Below are 26402 nucleotides of genomic sequence, written 5' to 3' on the forward strand. Positions count from 1 at the left end.
CTCTCTTCTTTTCTCCTCTCTACTCTTTGCTTTAGTACTCTTTTCTGTCCCTCTCTGTTTGTGCCCTTGTTCTTTGTGTATGTGTATGTGTGTGTGTGTGTATGTATATATTTATATAAGAAAGTCTCACACCACGTCCTCAGTCAGCTCTCACTAGCCTGTTGAGATCTAGAATGCTAACCAAGCTTCCTTTTATGCATCTAATAGAACCAAATAGAGAAAAGATAAAAATTATGGTTAATCTTATTTGCTCTCTTCATACGTTTTTGTTAGGTTGAACCATATGAAGTTAATCAATGTTATTTTGATCTATAGAAATAGATTTAATCTAACACTTCCCTAAGCAGCCTGCAGCCCAGAAGTAGGATTTGGACATTGATTGGATGAGAGCCCTGAGTAGGAGAGTTGGATATTTTCCAGAGATTCTGGCTTAGATAACCAGGTAGATCAGAGTGTTGTCATGGTGCCAGTACCATTGACCAACATGGAGAAAATTGAGAAATGTACATTGTTTTTGTTTTTAAGGGGAAGATGTGGTGGGGGAGAAGGGAAGCATAAATAATCAGTTTTATTTTGGGGTGTAGTGGGACACGTTCAAGGAGAAATGGCTAGTAGACAGTTGGAAATATGGATTTGTAAATAGATGATCATTTGCATATACGTGGCACTTGAAAACATGAATGTGAAGAGGTTACCCTGGGAGAGTGTAGAGGGAAAAGAAAAGATAGCCTATGGCTTCTCTTGAGGACTGGGCAGTGGCTCATGCAAAGAAAACTCAGATGAGGGCTATACATAGAAATCAAAGCATATTCATCATTTTGGAACAATTCATTAGTATGTAAAGTTAAGAATTAACTAAATAGCCTTGGACGGTTATATTTCAAATATGACTCACTTGCATATTAATGTGTTAAAACATAAACAAGAGGTTTTCATGTTTCCCCATAAGAGATTCAACTATTTTACTGTTTGTATCTGCAGACGAATATAAGCTCCATAGCTTGAGAGTCTTGTGGGATATACTTACCTTACCTCTAATATCTGTCTGTCTTCCTTTCTTGTTTTTTCTTTTTTCTGAAGTAGTGTACTGCATTTAAACAGTGTGTCACGTGGACAGCCATTGCAGTTGTTACCATTGCTACGCTCTTGAAGTGTTAGTTTGCTGTAGCATCCATCTGGGGCCCACTCTGCCTGCCTCATCAGTCCCCAGAATCTTTTGAATTAAAGCCTTGCAGGGGCCTGTTCCCATGTGAAACAGACTCTCCAGGCAGCATAGTGGAGGAAAGGAGCACAGTACTATCATCCTGCTTGGGTGTAGTCGTGCATAGTTGTAGTCCTGTAAATTACTGTTAGCTTAAAAGCCACATTAAACTTTCTTATTGTTTAAAATGGTCATCAATCTGCTCTTCCTTATGCAGGGATCAATGTGAAGTAGTAGCAAAGAATTGTTTCTTTCATAACCTCATATTAACACTTTAAATATTTCAAGAGTGAGCAGTTGTTTTTACCTGGAATTAAAAAGAGTTTCTTCCTTGGAGTGCATAAGCAGTACACTCATAAGTAAATACACATTTTAGGATATATTTGAATAGCTTGTGCTAAAAAATTATGTTAAATAATGTTTTTCTTCACAAATATGAAATTTTATATTTCCTTAAAGTACTGTTCAAGAATGCCATTATTTTACTTATTTCCATGAACAGAGCTCCTCCTGCAAACATACAGACACATGCAATATACTTTTAGGTTTATTTAGCTGAATTCTTCAGCTCTTAATGTGTGAAAGTTGAATATATTCGTGAATTATTCATTCGTTTATTCAACAACCATTTATCGATAACAAATAAGCAAAAAAGAGTCAGGTTATAAGTTCAACAGTAAAATAGGGCTTTTCAAAAATATTGAGTTAAAAGAGCAAATTGCAAAAAAGATACATATAAATGTGATGCCATTTTTGTAAATTCTTAATCATAAGAGTTGTGTCTGTAATGTTTCATTTCTTTAAAAAACTGAAGCAAAATGGCAAAATGTTAACATCTGTTAAATTTGGGTAATATGTATTTGGGTGTCTGTTATACTTTTTCTACATTTTGTACATTTGAAATATTTCATAATTAAGCATTTTTAATTTTTAAATTAATAAAATAGGCAATATAATAGGGAGTGACAGGGGCTACCTTAGGTTGGTTGATCAGGGAGTGTCTCTGGGGAAGTGACACACTGAGACCCAGGAAGGAGTTACTCACGAAAAAAAATGTAGGGAAGGGGATAGGCAGAGAAATAACTTGCTCCGGTCCTGAGGCAGAAGCAAGCATGACATGTTCAAGGAAAGAAGGCCATTTTGCCTATCTGGTTGGAAAACCAACAGTTGTGCTGTGGAGGTAACTACCACAGCATAACTGGTAAGTGGTCGTTTAGTCTCTGAAAACTATGTTGAAGGAAATGCACCATTTTCAGATTTATCTTATTCTTATACAGATATTTTCCATGTAGAGCTTACTGACTAAATGGGGTCAGATCAAAAGGACACAGAAGCTGGCTTGAAGGGTTTCTCAATGACCAAGTCAGGGCATTTGAGCACCAACAAGAACTACAAAGTGATGGATTATAACACACAATTTTTTAAAATCATAATTTCTTAGTTATACTCAAAGAGAGAGAAAGGAAAAAGCTCTTCTTTATAGAAGAATGCTAGTTAAGGTAGAAAATGACTGTTTTGCAAATCCCAGTATAATCATTGATTTAGGCACGGATAATCCATGGATGCTAAAATCTTTAGATGAAAGGTTGTTGGAGAGTAAGATATTCATACAGTCTAATGTTATCACCTCATGATTACTTATTAACTACAAAGGGAGGAAAGTACCTTTAAAATGGAGAGATCTGGCAGTCACTGCCTTAAGCAAGTAATCAAATGTGGTGTTATGTGCCTCCTTGATGTGATGCAGTAAGAAGTACCCAGTATTGGGGCCGGCTCCGTGGCTTAGTGGTTAAGTGGGCGTGCTCTGATGCTGGCGGCCCGGGTTCAGATCCCGGGCGCGCCCCAAGGCACCACTTCTCCGTCCAACGCGAGGCCGAGTCCCACGTACAGCAACTAGAAGGATGTGAACCTATGACGTACAACTATCTACTGGGGCTTTGGGGGGAAAAAAATGAATAAATAAAATCTTTAAAAAAAAAAAAAAAAAAAAAGAAGTACCCAGTATCACCTAAATAGTATCCCTGTGAAAAATGTGAAACTGGAATCTAATCATAAGGAAACAATTAGAAAAATCCAGAATATGAGACATTTTATGACACAACTGGCTTGGACTTTTTGAAAAATTCAGTGTCATGAAAACAAAAGACTGGGCAGGTGCTCTATGCCAAAGTATTTAGGAATAAAAAAGTGATATTGTATCTGCATTTTTCAAATAGTTCATCAAAAGATAATGTGTGTGTATGTGTGTTTATAGAGAGAGAGAGAAAGCAAATAAGTTAACAGTGGACCTAGGAGGTGAAAGGCAGTGTGTGTGTGTGTTCATTGATACTATTCTTTCAACTTTTTTTTAAGTTTTTGAATATTCAAAATTGAAAGTTGGAGAGGATACTTATTCCTGTTTTGAATCCAAATCCAACTTTTTAATATTTTTTGCCCACTGGCTGAATTGTGCTGTTTGGAGCCACTTTGATGTATCCAAATTCTCCCCTCTGTGGTGTTAGTGATATTGGTAGTGGTAATACTGGTAATTTTTACGTAACATCTGTTGAATATATGTTATATGCCAAACATTGTGCTGAACACATTATTTCAGTTAATCCTTCTAACAACTCTTGAGTTAGTACTCATTTCTCCTTTTAAAAATGAAAAGACAGATGCTTAAAAAGCTATCACTAAAGCAACAGAAAAAAAGCATTTTGTCTTAAGAATGAAAATGTGAATTTGTAAGGCAGGCTAGAATATTCATTGGTGAAAGCAAAATAGAAAAATTTGTGATACAGTCACCAGGCATGCATATTTCTCTGGCTTTGAACTTGTTCTGCATACAACCTACCTACCATTGAGAGGCAATCTAGTGTGGTGGTGAAGAGCACGGTCCCTGAAGCCAGAATGCCTAGAGAAGCACTTCTCTAGATTCCATACTGGGAACCTCTATTGCATTAGTTTCCTATTGCTGTTGTAACAAATTACTACAAACTTGGCTTGAAACAACACAAATTTATTATCTTATAGTTCTGAAGGTCACAAGTCTAAAATGGGTCTCACTGGGCTAAAATCAGGGTGTTAGCAGGGCTGCATTTCTGTCTGGAGGCTCTGAAGGAGAATGTTTCCTTGCCTTTTCCAGTTTCTAGAGGCACTCACTTATTGACCTCCTTCACCCAAACCAGCAATGTATCTCTCTCTGCCTTTTTTCCATAGTAATATCTCCCTCTGACTCTTATCTTCTGCCTTCTACTTTTTTTAAAAATTATTTTATTGAGGTCATAATGGTTTATAACGTGAAATTTCGTTTGTACATTATTATTTATCAGTTACCATATATATATATGCCCCTTTACCCCTTATGCCCACCCCCAACTCCCTTCTCTTCTGGTAACCACTAATCTGTTCTCTTTGTCCATGTGTTTGTTTTATCTTCCACATATGAGTGAAATCATGCGGTATTTGTCTTTCTCTGTCTGGCTAAATTCACTTAACATAATACCCTCAAGGTCCATCCATGTTGTTACAAATGGGATGATTTTGTCTTTTTTATGGCTGAGTAGTATTCCATTGTATGTATATATACAATTTCTTTATCTATTCATCAGTCACTGGGCACTTGGGTTGCTTCCACATCTTGGCTATTGTGAATAATGCTGCAATGAATGTAAGTCTCTTTGAATTGTTGATTTCAGGTTCTTTGGATAAATACCCAGTAGTGGGATAGCTGGGTTGTATGGTATTTCTATTTTTAATTTTTTTTTTATTTTTTTTTGTGAGGAGATCAGCCCTGTGCTAACATCCGCCAATCCTCCTCTTTTTTTGCTGAGGAAGACGGCCCTGGGCTAACATCTGTGCCCATCTTCCTCCACTTTATATGGGACGCCGCCACAGCATGGCCTGCCAAGCAGTGCGTCGGTGCGCGCCCGGGATCCGAACCAGCGAACCCCGGGCTGCTGCAGCGGAGTGCGCGCACCTAACCGCTTGCGCCACCGGGCCGGCCCCCTCTATTTTTAATTTTTTGAGAAAAGTCCATGCTGTTTTCCATAGTGGCTGCACCAGTTTGCATTCCCACCAGCAGTGTATGAGGGTTCCCTTTTCTCCACATCCTCTCCAACATTTGTTATTTTTTGTCTTGGTGATTATAGCCATTCTAACAGGTGTAAAGTGATATCTCACTGTAGTTTTGATTTGCATTTCCCTAATGATTAGTGATGTTGAGCATCTTTTCATGTGCCTGTTGGCCATCTGTATATCTTCTTTGGAAAAATGTCTGTTCATATCCTCTGCCCATTTTTTGGATTGGGTTGTTTGCTTTTTTGTTGTTGAGTTGCATGAGTTCTTTATATTTTTTGGAGTTTAACCCCTTGTCAGATATATAACTAAATATTTTCTCCCAGTTGGTGGGTTGTTTTTTCATTTTTTTCCTGGTTTCCTTTGCCTTGCAGAAGCTCTTTAGTTTCATGAAGTCCCATTTGTTTATTTTTTCTTTTTTCCTTTGCCTAAGTAGAAATGGTATTCGAAAAGATGCTAAGACCGATGTCAAAGAGTGTACTGCCTATATTCTCTTCTAGGAGCTTTATGGTTTCACGTCTTACCTTCAAGTTTTAATCCATTTTGAGTTAACTTTGTGTATGGCGAAAAATAATGGTCTACTTTCATTCTTTTGCGTGTGGCTGTCCGGTTTTCCCAACACCATTTATTGAAGAGACTTTCCTTTCTCCGTTGTATGTTCTTGGCTCCTTTGTCAAAGATTAGTTGTCCGTAGATGTGTGGGTTTATTTCTGGGCTTTCAGTTCTGTTCCATTGATCTGTGTGTCTGTTTTTGTACCAGTACCATGCTGTTTTGATTATTATAGTTTGTAGTATATTTTGAAGTCAGGGATTGTGATGCCTCTAGCTTGTTCTTTTTTCTCAGGATTGCTTTAGCTATTCGGGGTCTTTTGTTGTACCATATGAATTTTAGGATTCTTTGTTCTATTTCCGTGAAGAATGTCATTGGGATTCTGATTGGGATTGCATTGAATCTGTAGATTGCTTTAGGTAGTATGGACATTTTAACTATGTTTATTCTTCCAATCCATGTGCATGGAATATCATTCCATTTCTTTATGTCATCATCGATTTCTTTCGATAACGTCTTATAGTTTTCATTGGCTAGGTCTTTCACCTTGCCTTCTTCTGCTTTTAAGGACACTAGTGATTACATTGGGCCCACCTAGATAATCCAGAATAATCTCCCTATTTTAAGGTCAACTGATTAGCAACCTTAATTCTATCTGCAACTTCAATTCCTCTTTGCCATGTAACCTAACATAGTCACAGATTCCAGGGATTAAGGCATGGACATCTTTAGGGGACTGTTTTTCTGCCTACACATTTATGTTTAGATTCTAAAGTTATATAAGGCAGCTGGGTCCAGGAGAAGAGGATTCCAAATTGGAGACCCTGGCTAATGGTGAGGACTATGAGTAGGATGAGTAGGACCAATAATTGGGTTTGAGCTAAAAGGAATTCATGAGCAATGTATGTACATGTATTTACATTCTCTTACTAGCATAAAGTATATATGGTAGATTTGGTATTCAAGAGTGATTGAGTGAGAAGGAGGCAACTGAGTTTTTGTTATATCATGGCAGGGAAATGATTAAAATATTAAAATAGATTTTATTTCTGTTGTTTTGTGCCAGCCCTCAGAGGGAAATGTTCATGGTTTAATTACAATTTTAGAGACGCTTTGGGTTTAATTTTAAAGATTTTTTTTTATTTATTTATTTTTCCCCCAAAGCCCCAGCAGATAGTTGTCTGTCATAGCTGCAGATCCTTCTAGTTGCTGTATGTGGGACGCGGCCCCAGCATGGCCAGAGGAGCGGTGCGTCAGTGCGCACCCGGGATCCGAACCCGGGCCGCCGGCAGCACAGTGCGCGCACTTAACCGCCAAGCCACGGGGCCGGCCCTAATTTTAATTTTTGTATTTTTATTATAGATTTTTACTACCTTGGATGCCACTCCTGATATGGAGAAGATTGAAGAACAATTTACTAATCTGAACATTGTTAGACGTTCCTCAGGAACTAAAGAGCCTACTTATCTGCTTGGCATAGACACATCAAAGACTGCACAAACAGAAAAAGGAAGCTTGCTTGCTGTTTTATGTTCTAATGGATCAATCAGAATATATGATAAAGAAAGGTTAAACATACTTCGAGAATTTAGTGGAAATCCTGGACTTCTTAATGGAGTCAAATTTGCAAATTCTTGTGACAGTGTATATTCATCATGTACTGATGGCACTGTAAAATGTTGGGATGCTCGAGTAGCCAGTGAAAAACCTGTCCAGCTGTTTAAGGGTTACCCTTCCAATATTTTTATTAGTTTTGATATCAGTTGTAATGATCATGTCATTTGTGCTGGTACAGAAAAAGTTGATGATGATGCCTTGTTGGTATTTTGGGATGCAAGAATTAATTCTCAGGATTTGTCTACTACCAAAGACCCACTTGGTGCATATTCAGAGACACATAGTGATGATGTCACTCAAGTATGTTTCCATCCCAGCAATCCCAACATGGTAGTCTCAGGTTCAACTGATGGTCTGGTAAATGTATTTGATATTAGTGTTGATAATGAAGAAGATGCACTGGTTACAACCTGTAACTCAGTTTCATCAGTAAGCTACATTGGTTGGTCTGGGAAAGATTATAAACAGATTTACTGCATGACACATGATGAAGGATTTTGTTGGTGGGATCTTAATCATCTTGATACTGATGAACCAATTACACGTTTGAACATCCAGGATGTCAGAGAAGTAATTAACATGAAAGAAGGTAATTTGGACTATTTGATTGGTGGCCTGTATCATGAAAAGATGGACAAATTGTTTGCCGTTGGAGGAACAAACACAGGAATTATTCACTTAATGAGCTGTACTACATCAGGATTGATCCATGTGACCAGCCTTCAGGGAGGGCATGCTGCTACAGTCCGTTCTTTCTGTTGGAATACGCAGGATGATTCCTTGCTAACTGGAGGAGAAGATGCACAGTTATTACTTTGGAAACCTGGAGCAATAGAGAAGACATTCACAAAGAAAGACAGCATGAAAATAGCTTCCTCTGTGTACCAGCGAGTTCGAGTTCACAGTAATGATTCTTATAAGAGAAGGAAAAAGCAGTGATATTACATTGGGAGTTTACTTGGTAGGTTTTATAGTTGCAAGTAATTACTTTTGTGTATTACCTGTGGTAGACATGTTTAAGTTCATATGTAAAAACAAGCCAGTTAGCACACAGTCCTGGAAAAATGTTGAGAATGGTTTAATTTGGGTCTTCATGTATTCTAAAATTATTTTTTTTTAAAGCCATCAGTTGAGTATATAATCAGTGAGTTGAAAGTAAAATTACATTCCTCATTTTTACAGCCCATCTGTTGAGCTAGTAAATGTTGGGTTTAAAGAAATAGCTTTGATAAGGACTTTTTAGAAGTAGATGGCTCGTGTGACTTAAAAAAACAGGTGGTTGGAGCTGTGTTTTTTTAAGCTCAATTTTTTACATTTTAAATCATCTTCATTATTTGTAAAACCAAATCAGACTTTTTTTCATTTGAAGAGCTCCTTCTTGCTTAATACTCATAGATTACATTGGAGTATTTAAATATAAATATTCTAATGAGTCTAAATAGAATTAAACTTTTTTAGAAATAAAGTGATTTGCATCTATTTAAGAAAAATATATTTAGTAAATATTTGCATCTATACTTGAATGTTGCTGGTTAAATAGTAAACAGGTGTTTCACTGATGAAAAGGAAATTTTCTTGCAAAATTCGTTTTGAGACTCAAAGCAAATACACAAAATGAAAGTATTTATAATAGCAGAATGACTATTTTTATTTCAAAATACCCTAATATTTTGTGACAAAATTTTCTTCCATAGTGTTTCGTTCATAATTTTAAATTTGAATTTTTGTTTACTGCTGATTTTTTCATCCTTCCTGTTAAATATTTCTCCAAAGAATCTTAATTAAAAATTAATCTCTCTAAATGCTTGGTATCTTTTATTATGCTTAATTAAAAATAAAATATCTTTTTATAGATAAAAATATTTGCAAAATTATTTTTATCTTTGGAATTACAAATATTGTCATGAAAAACACAAATGTTACTTTAGAACCTTTTCTGTTTCTCTTTAAATGTTAATAAGGACTTATCTCTGAGCCTGTAACACTGTGGGAAATTTTTATTTTTCTGTAGAACAATGCAACTTACATTGAAGCTGTGATCTAGCCTAACTCACTTGAGACTGAACAATAGGTAAGTCACTGTTAGACGTATTTAAAATATATAATTCTTTTTTTTTGTGAGGAAGATCCGCCCTGAGCTAACATCTGCCAATACTCCTCTTTCTGCTGAGGAAGACTGGCCCTGGGCTAACGTCCATGCCCATCCTCCTCCACTTTATATGGGACACTGCCACAGCATGGCCTGACAAGCGGTGCATCACTGCGCGCCCGGGATCCAAACCGGTAGACCCCTGGCCGCCGCAGCGGAGCGCACGCACTTAACCACTTGCACCACCAGGCCAGCCCCCAAAATATATAATTCTTAATTGGAGAAATTCAGCTATTCTTGGTGTTGTCCAAACCATAAACCTAAGGGTAATTCTGGACGTTTCTCTTTTCTTCTAATCAGTCAATCACCAAGTCCTATGCCGTTCCCCCTCCTGAGATCTGCCAGCTGTCCTTTTGCCTCTACCCACCATGACTGCCTTAGATGAGACTTGCATCATTCCTCACCTAGATTACACACCCTGTCTCTAATCTGCTCCAGTTCATTCTTCCCACTCGTTCAAGGCTGAACATCAAAAACACGGATTTGATAATGTCTCGTGCTGTTAAAATCTTTGGTACATCTTGATCTTTTGATGGAGCACCATATAAAAGTGAAAAGCCATGTTTTCAAGATATTTAGGATATGAGACAATGCTGACTATGTTGTAAGTGGAAAAAGCTGGTTAAAAAGACTTTTGGAGATAGTGCATTTAGAAAACAACAGGAAATGAAACAGAAGTTATCAGAACAGTAGAGGTTTTAAAAATATTTAAAATTCAGAAGTAATTAATAGAGTTGGAAGATGCAGATGAAGAAATATCTCTGAAAGTAGAACTCAGAGAGACAAAATGAGAGAAAAGATAAAAGCCACAGAAGATAAATATAGGGGTCTAATATCAGACTAATAGTTTTACAAAGTGACTTTTTTTTTTTTGTGAGGAAGATTGTCCCTGAGCTAACATCTGCCAATCCTCCTTTTTTGAGGAAGGCTGGCCCTGGGCTAACATCCATGCCCATCTTCCTCTATATGGGATGCCGCCACAGCATGACTTGACAAGTGGTGCGTCAGTGTGCGCCTGGGATCTGAACTGGCGAACCCTGGGCCACCGCAGCAGAGCGCGCGCACTTGACCGCTTGTGCCACCAGGCCAGCCCCTGAAAAAAATTTTTAAACACAAGGAGAGGGATTATTAAAATGAAAGATCATAAGAGGCTATCCCAGAACTTCTCTTCAGTTTGAAAGGCCCAACACAGTGTCAAGTGTAATGAATGAAAAAGACCCACACCAAGGCATAGCACTGTGCAGTTTTAGAACTTCAAGAATAAAGAAAAAATATTAGAAGTTTCCAAAGAGGAGGGAAAAACACTTAGGAACAAGAATAACATCTACATTAGACTCCTCATTAGCAAGTCTGGATGACAAAAAATGGTGGATCAATGCCTTCAAAGTCCTGAGGACAAATTCCTGCTATCTGAATTTACGATAGTCTCCAAACTCATGAAGCAAATAGATTACAATAAAGTTTTTGAGACATCCCTTGTTGAAGTGAACATTTCCTACTTGCTCTCTGAAACTCAGGAACCAAATTTATCACAGTGTCCATTGCTAACTAAACTCATTGGCTGAACCCAGGAAATAAAAGAGATTTGGATTTCAGGAGATAATTGCTTTTTCAACCTATAATTCTATGACCAGTCAAACTGCCCTCAAGCGTGAAGTTAAAAACATTTTCAGACATACAAGATTTCAAACTTTACTTTCTATGCAGCTTTTTAAAAGGCTACTAGAGGATGTACTTCACAAAATATAAGAGAGTAAATCAAGGAAGAGGAGATACCAGAAATCAGGGCACCAAGCCAGCAAAGTGGCAGGATAACAGCTTTCCAGCAGGACTACAGTATTAAGGCCAGATTGGAACAAGAGGATGAGAGCTATCAGGAGGGAGATGCCCAGGGAGAAAAATGAACTGACAAGTTACCCAATGCATTCAACCATGTGGAAAATGGTATAAGTGGATTAAAATCACCAATTAAAAGAGACCCTCATATTGAAAATAATTTAAAAGCTTTCAAAAGTAAATAAACAGGGCCGGCCCTGTGGTTTAGTGGTTAAGTGCTCGCGCTCCACTGCTGGTGACCCGGGTTTGGATCCCGGGCGCGCACCGACACGCTGCTTCTCCGGCCATGCTGAGACCGTGTCCCACATACAGCAACTAGAAGGATGTGCAGCTATGACATACAACTATCCACTGGGGCTTTGGGGGAAAAATAAATAAATAAAATTAAAAAAAAAAAGTAAATAAAATTCACTTAAAGACATAGGTTAAAAAATAAAAGGATGAGAAAAAGTATACCAACCCACAGAGTGGGAGAAAATATTTGTAAATAATATATCAGATAACAACTTGCATCCAAAACATAAAAAAAAAACTTACCACTCAATAATAAAAAGACGACCCAATTTTTTAAATTGTCAAAGGATCTGAAGAGACATTTCTCCAAAGAAGATATACGAATGGTCTCTAAACACAAAAAAAAGATGCTCAGCATCACTAATCATTAAGGAAATGCAAATCAAAACCACAGTGAGATACTACTTCACACCCACTGGGATGGCTGTAATCAAAAAAAGTGTTGGCGAGGATGTGGAAAATTGAAAGCTTCACACACTGCTGATGGGAATGTAAGATAGTACAGCTGCGGTCTGGCAGTTCCTCAAACAATTAAACAGTTGCCATTTGACTCAGCAATTCCTCTCCTAGGTGTATGCTGAAGACAATTGAAAACATATGTCCACAAAAAATGAATGTTCATAACAGTATTATTCATAATAGCCAAAAGGTAGAAACAACCCAAATGTCCATCAATAGATGAATGGGTAAAATATGTTATATCCATACAATGAAGTATTATTTAGCCATAAAAAGGAATAAAGTACTAATACGTGCTACAACTTGGATTAATCTTGAAAACATGCTAAGTAAAAATAGCCACAAAAGATCACATATTGTATAATTCCATTTACATTAATTGTTCTGAAGAATCAAATCTTTAAAGAAAGAACATATATTAGTGGTTACCTAGGGCTAGGAGGTGGGAGAAAATGAGAGGATTGGTGGATGATAGCTAAAGGGTATGGGATTTCTTTTTAGGGGTGATGAAAATATTCTAAAATTGATTGTGATTATGGTTGCACAACTGAATATATTAAAAACCATTGAATTGTACACTTTAAATAGATGAATTGTATAGTATAAGAATTTATCTGAATAAAGCTGTTACAAAAAAAAAGAGATATGCCAGACCAATATGACCCCAAAAGTCAGGGTAGCACTCTTAATTTTGTTGACAAAATGGAATTTAAGGCTAATGTAATGTTGATTGGGAAACCAGATGAAAATGAAAAAAGTTAAGTCCATTTTGTTTATGAATATATATTCACAGTTAAAAATATTAGCTAACCAATTCCAATGGTGTATTTTAAAAAAAAATGACCAAGTAAGATGACTCAACATCAGAAAATCTATCACAGTAATGAACAAAAAGGAAGAAAATCACGATTATTTTAATTGATAAAGGAAAACATGGTAAGGTTTCACATCTATTTATGAAAAATATAAACATCATGCTATCAATAGAATAATTTTTTTAACTTGGTTGAGGTTTATATATCAAAAATCTACAGTAAATGTTAATCTTAGTGGAGAAATGTTAGATTAAATACTTTCCCTTTAAGACCAAGACTCAGTGAGGAAGCCTGTCACAGTACTACAGATTCTGGCTAACACTATAAGGAAAGAAAAAGAAGCATAATGTGTAAGGATTGGAAGCAAAGAGGAAAAACAGTGTCCTTTGCAAATGATATATACCTAGAAAATCCAACGATTGACAAACTATTCGAACTATTAAGAGATTCAGCAAAGTTGCCAGAATAGGGTCAGCCTATGAAAATCCAAAGAATATCATTTCACGATAGCAGCAAAAGTTTAAAAGTATCAAGCAGTTGACTAAGAATATACAAAATCTATTTGGAGAAAACTTTAAAATTCCAATAAAGACATAGAAAATGATCTAAAAAACTTTCCATGCTTCCAATGAGATGATGATATAAAAGTGAACGTTATAAATTTAATCTGAAAAATCAATGTAATCCCAACCAAATTCCAGTTGGGTTTTTTGAGGAATCCAAACTTACTTTAAAATTCGTATGGAGGAATAAGATTCACAAATAGCTAAGTAATCTTAAAAAAGAAAAGGATTTTCCCTAACAGGTATTAAGACATTCCACAAAATCATAGTAGTAAAAACTGTGATATGGCCTTAGACAGAGCATGGATATATGGCAACTTAATATTTTATAAAGGTGGCATAATGGAAAAGGGAGAGTTTGTTATTAGATGGTATTGAGGATACTAGCTCACTTATATAGAGAAAAATGAAACTAGCTTCCTTAAATGATGAGTAAAACTATAAATTTAATACAAGGAAGTGTGGGAGAATATCTCTGTGACCTAGAGGTGGCAAATGACTTCCTAAACTTCAAAAGTATGAAGTATAAGGCAAAAACAAAAGAAATTTGATTATATCAAAATTGAGCATTTCTGGTCACAAAAGATATACAGGTAAATGACAGAATGGGAAAAAAGATATTTGAAATCAACAAGTGGTTAAATTTAGAACACAGAAGGAACTCCTGCAAATCAATAAAGGAAAACAATGCCAATGGAAAAATGAGCAAAGATTATGAAAAGGCAAATTTCAGAAGAAAATGAAAAGATCATTAAACTCCTTAGTAATTAGAGAAATGAAGACTTATAACAGTTACTTTATACCTTTTAGAGTTACAAAAATTAGAAAATTAAATGATATCAAATGTTGAAGGCATGTGAGCATATAGGAACCCTCGTGCGCTGCTGATGGGAGTGTAGACACACAGATAACAGCTAATCTGGAGAGCAAAAGAATATGTGTGCCTGTACCCTCTGACCTGGCAATTGCACCGCTTGCTGTAATATCCCAAAGCCATTTTCATACAGGTCCATTATTAGGCATTATTTGTGATGTCATGAAGTCGGAGACCACCTGGATATCCCCCCCTGGGAGACAAGGGAGGTGAAAATGTGGTGGATGTACAAAATGAAGTATTCTGCAGTATTTGCAAGCCACAGACTAGATGTACATTTAGCCATATGGCTTGATCATAAAAATATACTACCCAATGAAATTCACAGTAAGAAACAACGCATCTGTGGGGAAACCATTTATATAAATTTAAAATATACAAAAAACAACATTTTGCAAGAACATACAAACAGTTATACATATTAATCACCATAGAGGGTTGCCTAGTATACCAAGGGGAGAAGAGAATGGAAGTGGGTTTGGAAATAAAAGAGGAGGGGAGAATGAGAAGGAGGAGGAAAAGAGAAGAGACAAATTTTAATAGGAAAAAAAATTACTTTGAAAGGATATTACAACTCTATATTAGGCACACGGAAAACCATGCAAATGAATAGGGGTGGGGGGTGGTTTTTAACTCCAAGGGGTAAAAAATTGTATAAGAAAAGAAATGTAATCATAGTACACTACTTGACCCAGTGTTGAATAATATTTATGTAGTCATAATAATGTAAGCACAATATTGATTTAATCAAAAGCTGTAAAAGTATATTGGAAACAGGGAAGGAGAGTGGAGGGGTGTGCAGATGCTTAGTTTTCCTCTTCCGTTGGAGGAAGTCAATATTCTTTCTGGATAAATCAAGAAAATAGCGGTTTAAGCATATTATTTAGAAGCATGTAAGTTAATCACGTGCCAAACAGCCAAAAGAGTCGAAGGTGGTTCCCTCTGGAGAAGAGAGAGAGGCAGAAGAGGAGGGACAGGGGGCTGCTGTTTTTGCTGTCCTTTGATCTTTGTTATATACATACCTTGTGGTAGAATATTAGGATACTTCTGGCTGCAAATAACAGCTCAATTCAAGTTAGCTAAATAAAGAACATATTACCTCACATAAGTTCAGAAGTGGAGCATTTCCAGGGTTGGTTGTTAGCAAGAATGCAAATTCTGTTTTTCTGCTCTGCTGCTCATCTTGTCAGCTTCAAGTTCACAAGATTAGTACAATCAGCCAGTGATCACACCCACACTCAACAATGTCCAGTGGAAAAGGGACTGTTTCTTCACCTGTGATTCTTTTTATTAATGATCACACACACTTTCTGAGAAGCCTCGCAGTAAGTGTCGTTGGCTGGAAATTCATTATGCGCCCATGCCTAAAATAGTCATAGCGAGAGGAATGCCCATCACCACCGATTGGCCCAGTCATGGTTCACTGCCTGAGGGGCTGGAAATGACACATGCTCCATGGAAGCACACGGGTTCGGAGAAGGGGACATACAATTAGGTTGGAGTTGATGGCTAGTTGTTGAGAGGATGGCCAACAGTGTCTTCTACAGGTACCACTTCAGTTATGGGTATGTGTTACTTCAAAAAATTTTTCATTTTAACATTGAATTAGATAAATGTGAGATATTTGTGAAGTAATAACTTGCACTGTTTTCTTTAGTCAATATGCATTAAGCGCAAACTATTTTATCTTTACTGGACTACCATTTAGAGGAGAGGTTGATGTTAAAGATAAAAAGGAGATATAAAAATGTGTCAAATGATTTTTGTTGTCCTTTTGGCAAATTTTATGTAATCTTCTGCCACTGCTATCAGCAATGTCGTATTAAATCAATTTACTGTTCAATTACTGACCCAGTAGTAAATCCATTCTCAGATCCACAAACCAGCTCTCAATTGTCCAGCTTTGAGATTATTCATACGTTATGTCTTTTGCACTTTTAGTGCTGCCTGGGTTTTGTGCATTTCACTGCCCATTATCTTTTTGGTCATGGAAAGTGTAAAATTAGAATCACACAACTTTGTAGTCCCATCACCTTTCATTCTTCTAACTTGACACTTTATGTATAAGCCAAAAGAAACTACTTGAAATCCTTGAATGCACCATGAATATAATGCAACCACGCTTTGCATTGGTTTCATTATCTGAAAAACGGAGATGAGTATGTGACAGAAACTGCTAATTGTCTCCCATTATCTGTTCTCCTTTCCGTAGTTATAGAACCCCCAAATAGGGGGTGGGGACGTGATGCCCAGAATAAAGACTGTATTTCCCAGAGTATTTTACAACTGTTTGTGGTTAGAAGACTATGTTGGGGTAATGAGATATATGTGGAAACTTCTAAGAACCTACATAAAATGACAGTTGTTGAGTTCCCTGTGCTCCCTCTCCTACTGTCTGGAATGTGGATGTGATGGCTGGAGCTCTAGCCAACATCTTGGACCATGAGGATGAAGGCCACTAGCTTATACAGTAGTTGGCTAAAAGTCTGAGACCCTGAGGTTTTGTAGAGAAAGAAAGAAACTGCTCTATTGTTTAAGCCACTGTTATTTTAGATCTGTATTACAAGCAGTGGAACCTAACTGATAACATTGTATAAACTTTTTAAGATTGTTGGTAACATTACATAAGCTGATACATGTAAAAGCTCTTAGAACAGAGTCTGAGAATAAAGTAAGCACAAAGTTTATATTTATAATTATACATATGTTTATATTTAAAATGTTATACTATTTCCATGCTTTGGTAAGATTGTTCCCTCTGCCTGGAGGTTTGTTTGGCAAACTCCTATCTCTCTTTAAGACCCAGATCCATCATTTCCTCCTCTGTGAAACTTTTTCTGATCCCCATCTGCAGAATTAATTCTTCTTTTGCTTTATACTAGTTCTTAATTTTGTGTATATTTTTATAGCAACTTGCACATTTTTGTTTACACATTTGTCTCCCTACTAAACCACTCGCATTTAAACAAAATGGAATTCTCTTTCAATAAACATAAAAATCTGATGGCTCATGTGAATTCCCATACTGTCTCTAAAGGTATTACAATATTCAGTATGCCAATCTTGCAGAACCCCCACCCCCATTCAAGGATCCTGATGCACCACTCCTGGAGGAGACATATCCTTCCTTCCCTCTCCTGGCCTGCTCAGCTGATCAGCTGAGATAACATCTGTTGGGCTGGGCACTGTGTTAGGTGATGCTGGAGAAAGAGGTTTGGTCTCTGCCCTCAAAGAGCCTGCAATGTGCTAGGTGCGATAGAGTCTCACATGATAGGAATAAGAGTACAGAGTGCAAAAGTAGGAGGATGCGGAAATGATTCATTCTGTTCTCAGGCACAGGTTAAGAAAAGATGATGCCTGGAATGTATTTTGAAAGAAAAATATTTCACCCGATGGAGAAAGGGGAGAAAAGAGCAACAGAAGATAAAATGGGCAGAAGGAACAACATGTGCAAAGGCGCAGAGGCATAAAATACATGGCTAATTTTAGTCATGAGCATTGGCTCAGGTCTCCCCAAGTTTCTCTGCAAACACATTCACAAAACATTTCTTAGGGTGAGTTACCTCTGCAGATGGCACATCACATCTGTTATGTCTTGATTTTTCACTGTTTTCATTCTGAGGACAATGTTTCCCTGAGTCTGTTTTCTAGACTCGGTACCACTAGATAATGGCTGAAGTGTTAACGTTACTATTCTGGAGAAATGTTCCTTGGGGCCAGTGCAAGGGGCGGCCCCCCCCGTTGGACTCATCCTGCAGTTGTGTGCATTCAGGAGCTCTTCCTTCTAAAGGCTTGTCCGTTTCTCTAACATTCAGAACATTTACAAGACTGCCTGGTAAAAACTTCCTGGCTAGTTTTTAGCTATTCGTTTCTAGTTAACAGCAGATTTGTCGGTTTTCTACCTTCTGTCTTTAGTCCCTAGCCGACGGGCAATGCTGCATTATAGTGTGTCTTTATTTATTTTTTTTGGTGCTCGTAACTTGCTCGTTGATTATGCTAGACTGTATGTATGAAGTGGCTGTCTCTGTCTTCATTTCTCTTCTCTAGAACAGAATAAAGAGGCTTTACAAAGAATGTAGCCTGGCCCAGGAGTTGAATGAGATCCTATCAGGAGGTTTAGCCAAGTACTGTTTCCCCAGAGACCCTCAGTAGCTATGACTCCCACAGGGTCCTGAGTGTGGCATGATTGTGCTGTCGCTTGGCTGGATAGAGCTGCAACATTCTGCCTGGCAACTCCTTTTAAAGTTAGGTTGAGTTTTCTACAAGACTTGAAGACTGTTCCAGGTCCAAGCATCATCTGTAAGCACCTGCCAGTGCGGTTTTCTCTCTGTGTCCATTGCACTTGACTCATGCACCTCTGCTGTGACGTGTGTGACATGCTGTAGATATTTATTTCCATTTCTGACTGTTCTGTCGGGTGAATGTAGCCATCATCCATTACTACCATTAGTATTGACCAATGCTAAAGAATTGAATTAATAAGAAGTGAATGCACCGTCTTGTGAATGCTCCTTCTGTTCACGGAGCCTGCTTACTTAGCCGTGGAGTCTTTGACGGATAAGACCCAAGTTAGAGTGCTGGTTCTCGGCATCAATCTGGCCATGCAAAAATACTCATTAATCGATGCTCAGCTCCTCCTACGTTAGGATGACTCGTTCTCTGCACCACTGTGGTCTTTTGGCTGTTCTTTATTGCTGCATCTATTTCAGGGCAGTCGATCACTGGCTCTAGGCTTGAATTTTGGCTCTAGGTTTGATCCCCTTCCTGGCATTGCTGCCTGAGGCAGTGTTAGAGTAATCTTCGCAAACAATTTTGTGAGGGAGGGACCATTAATATCCCCATTTTACATATGAGGAAATAGAGGATGGAGAGGTAAAGTTACTCATGACTCTAACGCTGGATCAAGAAGCAGTATAAGAATGGGAAGTAGTTGGCTCCTGTTATGACCTGGGCACATCCTCAGGGTTGTATAGGAGGCAGCAATGCGATGAGGTTAAGAATGTGGACACAGATGCCACATTGCCTGGTTTAATCCTGGCTGTATTACTTATTCCCTCTGATTTTGGAGGGTAAGGTACGTAACCTCTCTGTGCCTTGGCTTCCTCATCTGAAAAAAATGAGGAAATTAATAGTCTTTGCCTTTTAGGTTGTTATAAAAATTAAGAGTTAATACAGGTGAAGCACTTAGCATAGTGCTTGGGCCATGAAAAGTGCTCAGTAAGTATTAGCCATTATTATTGTTATTATTATTATTATTACTATTGAAACCAAGGTTGCCAGGTAGTAGAAGCCAGATAAAATGAGGTCCAGGGTCATTAGTCACTGATCACACGACTTGTACTTATGTAATGCTTTCCGGTGTTCAAAGAACTTTTGTATTCTTTATCCTGCCTGATTCCATCACCACAAGACAGTGTTGGTTGGTACAGCCAATTATACCACCTTCATTTTATAGATTCATTCATTCAGCTCTGTTTATTGAGGCCTCTTATGTGCCAGGCACTGCTATGATCTGAGAATTCAAAGTTGGAAACTTATGGTTCCTGCTCTTGTGCTAACAAGAGCTATCTTTGGGAGTGGCTTTTGAAGGGATATTTTACTTTCTATGCTTTGTTTGAATTTATATTATAAAAATATATCATTTTTATGGTCAGAAAAGAAAAAGTTGTGGTGCGTGGAAATCTAATGGGGAGGCAGACGTGCAAATTATAATACAATTGTCATTGTGGGGGAATAGACAAGTGTCAGTGGACGTACAGGAGTTCCAGGAGGAAAGTCAGAGCAGTGGCATTTAAGGCATATTGTGTAGAATTTTGCCAAGTGAGTGAAGAGAGAAGGCTGTTCAAGTGGGGGAAGCGTGAATGAGTGTCGCGTTATCTTGAGGAAACTATGTATCCTTCAGTATTGCTTGACATGAAGTGAGGGACAAATGGTGTCAGTTAAGGCTGGTTAGGTAAGCAGGAGTCAGATAATGAAGGAATGTAGTAGAAAGAGGTGTTCAGCATTTTCCCTACAGGGGATAGGTGCCCATGAAGAATTTTATACTGGGGAGTAACATAATCAGATTCGTATCATTCAGTTGGCAGTGCAGGCAATGGGAACTGATAATTTTCTAAAAGGCTAATGCAGTCAAAGCAATACCAATACTGGAACTCAAGTCTTTTGACCCAAGTTTAGCAGGTTTTCCATTAAACCGTGCTGACTCCTCTATAGAACAATATATAAAAGGTCCCACTGTTTACTATATGCATCTGCTAGTGTGAATTTAAATTCATGACTAAAAGAATGGGAAAAGATTTCACATAATCACTAAGTAACATAACCTTGTCTTTTATCTCTTTTGGGGACATGCCTATTAGAAGATAACTTTTCTCTTGAATTCCATCTCCACATCTGAATGGAAGAGAGCTTAACATTCATTTATTCTTCAGATATGTGCAGAGTATAATTTCCACTGAACAATTTGTTCTAGGGCCTATATCCTTTAATAATTCATGCAAGTTTTGTTAAGTCTAGATTTAATTTCTCTTGATATAGGGTAATCCCATTTCCTCCAGTTCATTTCATAGGATTATATATCAAGCCCAAAGAAGTATGGACAGCAGCCTTTAGCAGGAGAGCTTACTTTCTCTATGGGACAGTAACTACCCTCAGTTTGATTAATCCTCTCTTTGCTTCCATACCCCTGTCCTCATTGGAGGGCATCAGTCAGACTAATGTGCAGCAACCTGGCCAGCAGGGAATCTTCCACTGCCAAAGACAATGCTTTTGCTTCTAATGCTCTCTACCCAAGGTCCATGCTGTGTGGCAGAAGAGAAGGGAAATACAGTCCTGCACTATTAGCGCCCTCTCTTGGCTTTTCTTACCTAAAGCACTGTCCCATTAATCTGGCAGGACCTTATTAGAATTCCAAAGGTTCCCCAAGCTTCCCAAATCCTCATGGTTTTGATCCTGCGTTATCATCAGCACTTTAGTTTGAATTCATCCTAGGGATGGTATCATCATTCTGGCAAAATTCATGTCATTGAATGTCTCTTTGCCATCTGTGTTCTACTTCCTGCTTGCTGGAACAAGAAGTGCTAAACTATTCTCTCTCATCAATGACAACACACTTCTGGGGTTAAGTTCAATTTTTTAAACTATACCCAGCAACATGGTCTTTTATTCATGCACTTACTCATTCACTTATCCATTTCCTGAGAGCTTATTATATGCCAGCCACTGTGCTAGTTACTTTAGGCACAGTATTGAACGAAACAGATAGATCCTTCATCATGAATCTTCTGATCTAGTGACCCTGATATTGGGGGGGTGGCGCTTTAAAAGTGAAGAACAGCTTGTTAACTGAGACTGGGAGGAAATGTAAGCGTCTACAGTTGCCAACATTGTAATTGATGCATCTTAAGTAAGAAGTTTAAACATATTTTAATGGTTATATATGAGCATGATTGCTATTTTCAATTTAATTAGAGGGAAGGCAATATGCCGCCTCTTAACATATTGCAGTGGAGTCCATGAGAATGGGGCTATTTGTTTAAAAGTTAACATGGTTCCTAAAAAAACTAAATATAGAATTACCATATGATCCAGCAATCCCACTTCTGGGTATATATCCAAAAGAATTGAAAGCAGAATCTTGAAGAGATATTCACACATCCATGTTCATTGCAGCAGTACACAATTGTCAAGAGGTGGAAGCAGCCCAAATGTCCATGTACAGATGAATGGATAAAGAAAATGTTGTATATACATACAATGGAATATTATTCAGCCTTAAAAAAGAAGGAAACCCTGTCATATGCTACAACAAGAATGAACCTTAAGGACGTTATGCTTAGTGAAATAAGCCAGTCACAAGAGGACAAATACTGTATGATTCCGCTTATATGAGATATCTAGCATTGTGAAATCATGGGAACAGAAAGTGGAATGCTGGTTGCCAGGGGCTGGGGGAGAGAGAAATGGGGAATTGTTGTTTGACAGCTATAGAATTTCAGTTTTGCAAGATAAAAAAACTCTAGAGATCTGTTACAGAACAATGTGAATACAGTTAACACTATTAACTGTACATTTAAAAATGGTTAAGAGGGAAATTTTTATTTTATATGGGTTTTTCTGCCAGAATTAAAGACAAAATAAAAATTTTTTAAAAGTTAACATGGTTAACATGGAAGCAACTGTGTGTATGATAGAATGAGTGGTGAATTGGGGTCAATTAGAAGGTTGGGGTTGCAGACGTGGCACTGCCAATTCCCTTACTGTGTGACTTCGAGTTTGTATTTAACTTCTAAGCCTCAGGGTCCTCATTGGTAAAATGGAGATCATGTCACCTACTTCAAAGAGTTTTGCAAGGATTAAATGAGATGATATGTGTGCAAGCTGGCAGACCCTGAAGCACTAGTCAAATGGCAGCGATTTTGACGGTGAAGGTGGTGGATTTCTCTGCCTTCTGGCTTCCCCACTGTTGTGTCGGCCGTATCTGGGCATGGCCGGATGTGGAGGCACCAGCTCCAGCTTCTCTCTTCCATTTGTCTCGCTAGTTTCGCCACTTCAAGTTTACAGATGTTAAAAGTGTGCTGCCCAACCTGGTTGCTGATCCTCTTACCAACAACTGTTCTTATTGACTTCTCTCCAGGAAGTTCCACTTGTCTCCCTTTTCTTATTTTAGTTAACTCAATCATAGAATTGGAGAGATTAAATACAGACAGATGAGACAATTGAGTAGCAATGCAAGATAGTGGGCTAACTCCTGACTAGGACCCTTAGAGTAGCTCAGACCCCAGCCTCCCCTTGAGGGAAGGAAAAGGTTTGAATAAACATAACAAAAACAAAAGGAATGGAAGGAAAGGTTGGCATTCCTGGTGTGAGGGAACCTCATGAGCAAAGTTTGTAGGAAAAAATAAATGAGGAAAGTTTAGGGGACAAGGAGGACACTGGCCTGCTTGAAATGATGAGACTGAAAGATGAAAAGGGCTACAGATAATGGGGGGGCTTCAGTAGCAGGCTGAAGGTACTCGATTCTATGCAGCGAGGAGTCCAGTCATTTCGATTTGAGAGTAGAGGAATGAGCTGTTGAATGTGAGTTTTAGATCAAAAAAATTCATGGGTCTAATGCAACTACAATAAAATCTCAATGGGTTATTTAGGAGAACTCTACCAAGTGATACTGAAATTCAACCAGATGAATCATCGGATGAGAATAAGTAAGAAAAAGATATAAAAGTGTAATGAAAAAGGTCTTGCCTTTTCAATATGTGGTGGTGGGAAAATTAGTTAAAAAAAATCAACTTAGGTTCCCATTTCACACCGTATGTCAAAATTAATTCAAGCTCGATTAAAGAGTGTAGTGTAAGAGAAAAAGAAAACAAAAATTAGAAGATAATATAGATAGGGCCGGCCCCGTGGCTTAGCGGTTAAGTGCACGCGCTCCGCTGCTGGCGGCCCGGGATCGGATCCCGGCCGTGCACCGACGCACCACTTCTCCGGCCATGCTGAGGTCGCGTCCCGCATACAGCAACTAGAAGGCTGTGCAACTATGACATACAACTATCTACTGGGGCTTTGGGGGGAAAAAATAAAAAAAATAAAATTAAAGAAAAAAGAAGATAATATAGATAAATGTCTGCTCTCGGGATGGGTAGGATTTTTTAGGGAAACGGAATCTCTTATATACTGCTGGGGGGATTGTAAATTGGTACAATCACTTAGGAAAGCAATCTGTCCCTTCAACTTGTGAAGTTGAAGAAGCACATACCCAACCACCTGATTCCACTTCTAGATACACACATGAACTCAAGAAACCACAGTACACAAGGAGATGTGCCCAGGAATGCTCAGAGCACCACTGTTCAAAATAGTAAAATGTTGGAAAAATCCAAACATCACAAAAGGAGGAATAAACTGCAGAACATTTGTAAATAGAATGCCATATAACAGTGAAAGGGAATGATCGATGGTATCTGTATCAACATGTTTAAATTAAAAGCACATCATGTTAAGTGAAAAATTAAGCTACAGAAGATAACACATAGTATAATACCAACTATATACAATTCTAAAATATGAAAAAAGTACTACACGCCATTTAGGAATATGTACATATTTAGTAAAAGTATGACATCATGGGAATAAAAATCACCAGATTCAGGGTCATGGGGACCTCTGAGAAAGAAGGGATGTGATGCGAGAAGGTTACACAAGAAGCTACCACCATGTGGGTATTTATTTCTGGTAGGTACAGGGGTGTTTATTGTATTAGTCATTTGGTGCTTTGTAAGTCTAAAATGTTTTGTGAAATAAAATTTAAAGGTAATACATATTCTTTATAAAAAATTAAAACATCTACCTATATAATTTAACCTTTACCACCCACCTCCAACCCATGCTAAAAGGTATTCACTAACAGTTCCAAGTATATTCTTCTCGACCTTTTCTAGATATCTACATATTTCATACATGAGGTTTTTCTTAACATAATAAAGTGCTACTTTACCTATAATTCTGTAATTCTTGCTTTTTTTCACTTAATATCATAGACACCTTTCCATGTGAGTAGGTATACATTTCTCTTATATTTAACGGCTGCATGGTATTCCACAGTGTGAATATGCCATAATTTATCCCTCAACTGATACGTATTTAGATTGTTTCTACTTTTTGTTATTAAAGTTCTGCAACTAATATCCCTGGTGAACCTTAGGAGTATTTTTGTTTGAAAGATTTCCAGGGGGAGGAATTTTTACAGGAAAGACTTTCTAAGCATTTATGCTTAGAAATGAAATTCCAAAGGAAATATGGTCTACTCCTCTATGTTAAGTCAATATATAAAAAACTCATATCAGTAAATCACAAAGGCACTAAAACTATAATAGAATAATAAGCAAAGAACACCAATAGACAATTTGCAGAAAAAGAAATATAAATGACTACTAAATACATGGAAAACATTTTAACTCTTCAAGCGCTGTAATTAAAGAGATGAAAATTATAATTCATTTCAAATTTTTGGCCTATAAAGTTAGACAAGATGAGAAAGAGAGTAACGGTGTTGGCAACGTGGCAGGACTTAATCAAGAACTTAAAAATGTTCCATTTCCTTAGACTATTAATTCCACTATTATAAATGTAATTTGAGGAAATAATCAAAGAGGTTATCAGTAGACAATCATTGTGCGTATTTTGGTTCCTTCTCTTTTTCTTCCCCAACACACATGTAAACAGCAGAGAGCCCCCAACATTCACTCCGTGCAATGCGACTCTGATACCCTGACTGCCGTTGATTGGACCAAGCAGGGTACTCGACCTAGGCTGGGCCAGGACCCCCTCTCCAGGGATTCTAGCCGCACTTCTGGCTGCTCGCTTAAACGGAGACAATGCAAACGCGAGAGCTTGATCCCTTATTTTGTGCCAGCACGTAGTCCAACCCTCAGAGAAAGCCCTTCTTCAGTGCGAGAAAAAAATGGAGCATGACCACAGCAAGGGACAGAGACAAAAAAAGACCCGAGGGCTTTCCCGTCCTGCTGCTAGCTGCTGCTGGCTGAGGCTCAGTGCCTCCCTGCCCGGAATTCTGGTAACAGTTCCCCGCTTTGCTTACACCGGCTCCCGTACTCTGGTAAGGCTCCTGCTGCTCTGACTCAAGAGGGAGAACCCCAGATTCTGCCCTTGACCTCAATACCCTCAGTACACCCAGAGAGCCAGGGGAAGTGAGAAGCCTCATTTCCAACTCCGAAGGTCTACTGGAAGGACGAGAAGGAATGGAAGGAAGAACTTAACACTGGTTGAGCACTTACTCATAAGATGAAGATCATCCATGTGACTCGCTCTGGATAGTTCCTGGCCTGTAGTAAAGAACACCATGCACAAACACACCAAAACACAGGGTGCCAAGCGAGGAGTGAGTGAGAGTTCTGAGTGTCACAAGCTTCAACTTAAAGATTACCTCCGATTTTTCCTTTTTAATTTATTTCCATTTTCCCCTGCTGGTCACCA

General features: G+C 38.0%; 1 protein-coding gene across 6 annotated transcripts in view; it reads left to right on the top strand.

Moving 5' to 3' along the window:
• Positions 1 to 24906, top strand: part of WDR89 (WD repeat domain 89) — a 58400-nt gene extending 33494 nt beyond the window's left edge. For 4 of the 6 annotated variants that reach the window (XM_087448400.1, XM_087448398.1, XM_087448399.1 and 1 more), the window contains one exon: positions 7170 to 9252. In XM_087448400.1, coding sequence (XP_087304526.1) covers positions 7200 to 8363 — 1164 coding nt within the window. In that variant the 5' untranslated portion in view covers positions 7170 to 7199 and the 3' untranslated portion in view covers positions 8364 to 9252. Of the gene's footprint in view, positions 1 to 7169; positions 9253 to 9435 lie in introns of those variants that run through there. The other 2 variants (XR_015556171.1, XM_087448401.1) reach the window with 2 other exon arrangements.
• Positions 24907 to 26402: the final 1496 nt, after the last annotated feature.

Source organism: Ceratotherium simum, chromosome 24 (genome assembly GCF_057802395.1).
Source record: "Ceratotherium simum simum isolate JZ-2026a chromosome 24, ASM5780239v1, whole genome shotgun sequence".
Taxonomy (NCBI): domain Eukaryota; kingdom Metazoa; phylum Chordata; class Mammalia; order Perissodactyla; family Rhinocerotidae; genus Ceratotherium; species Ceratotherium simum.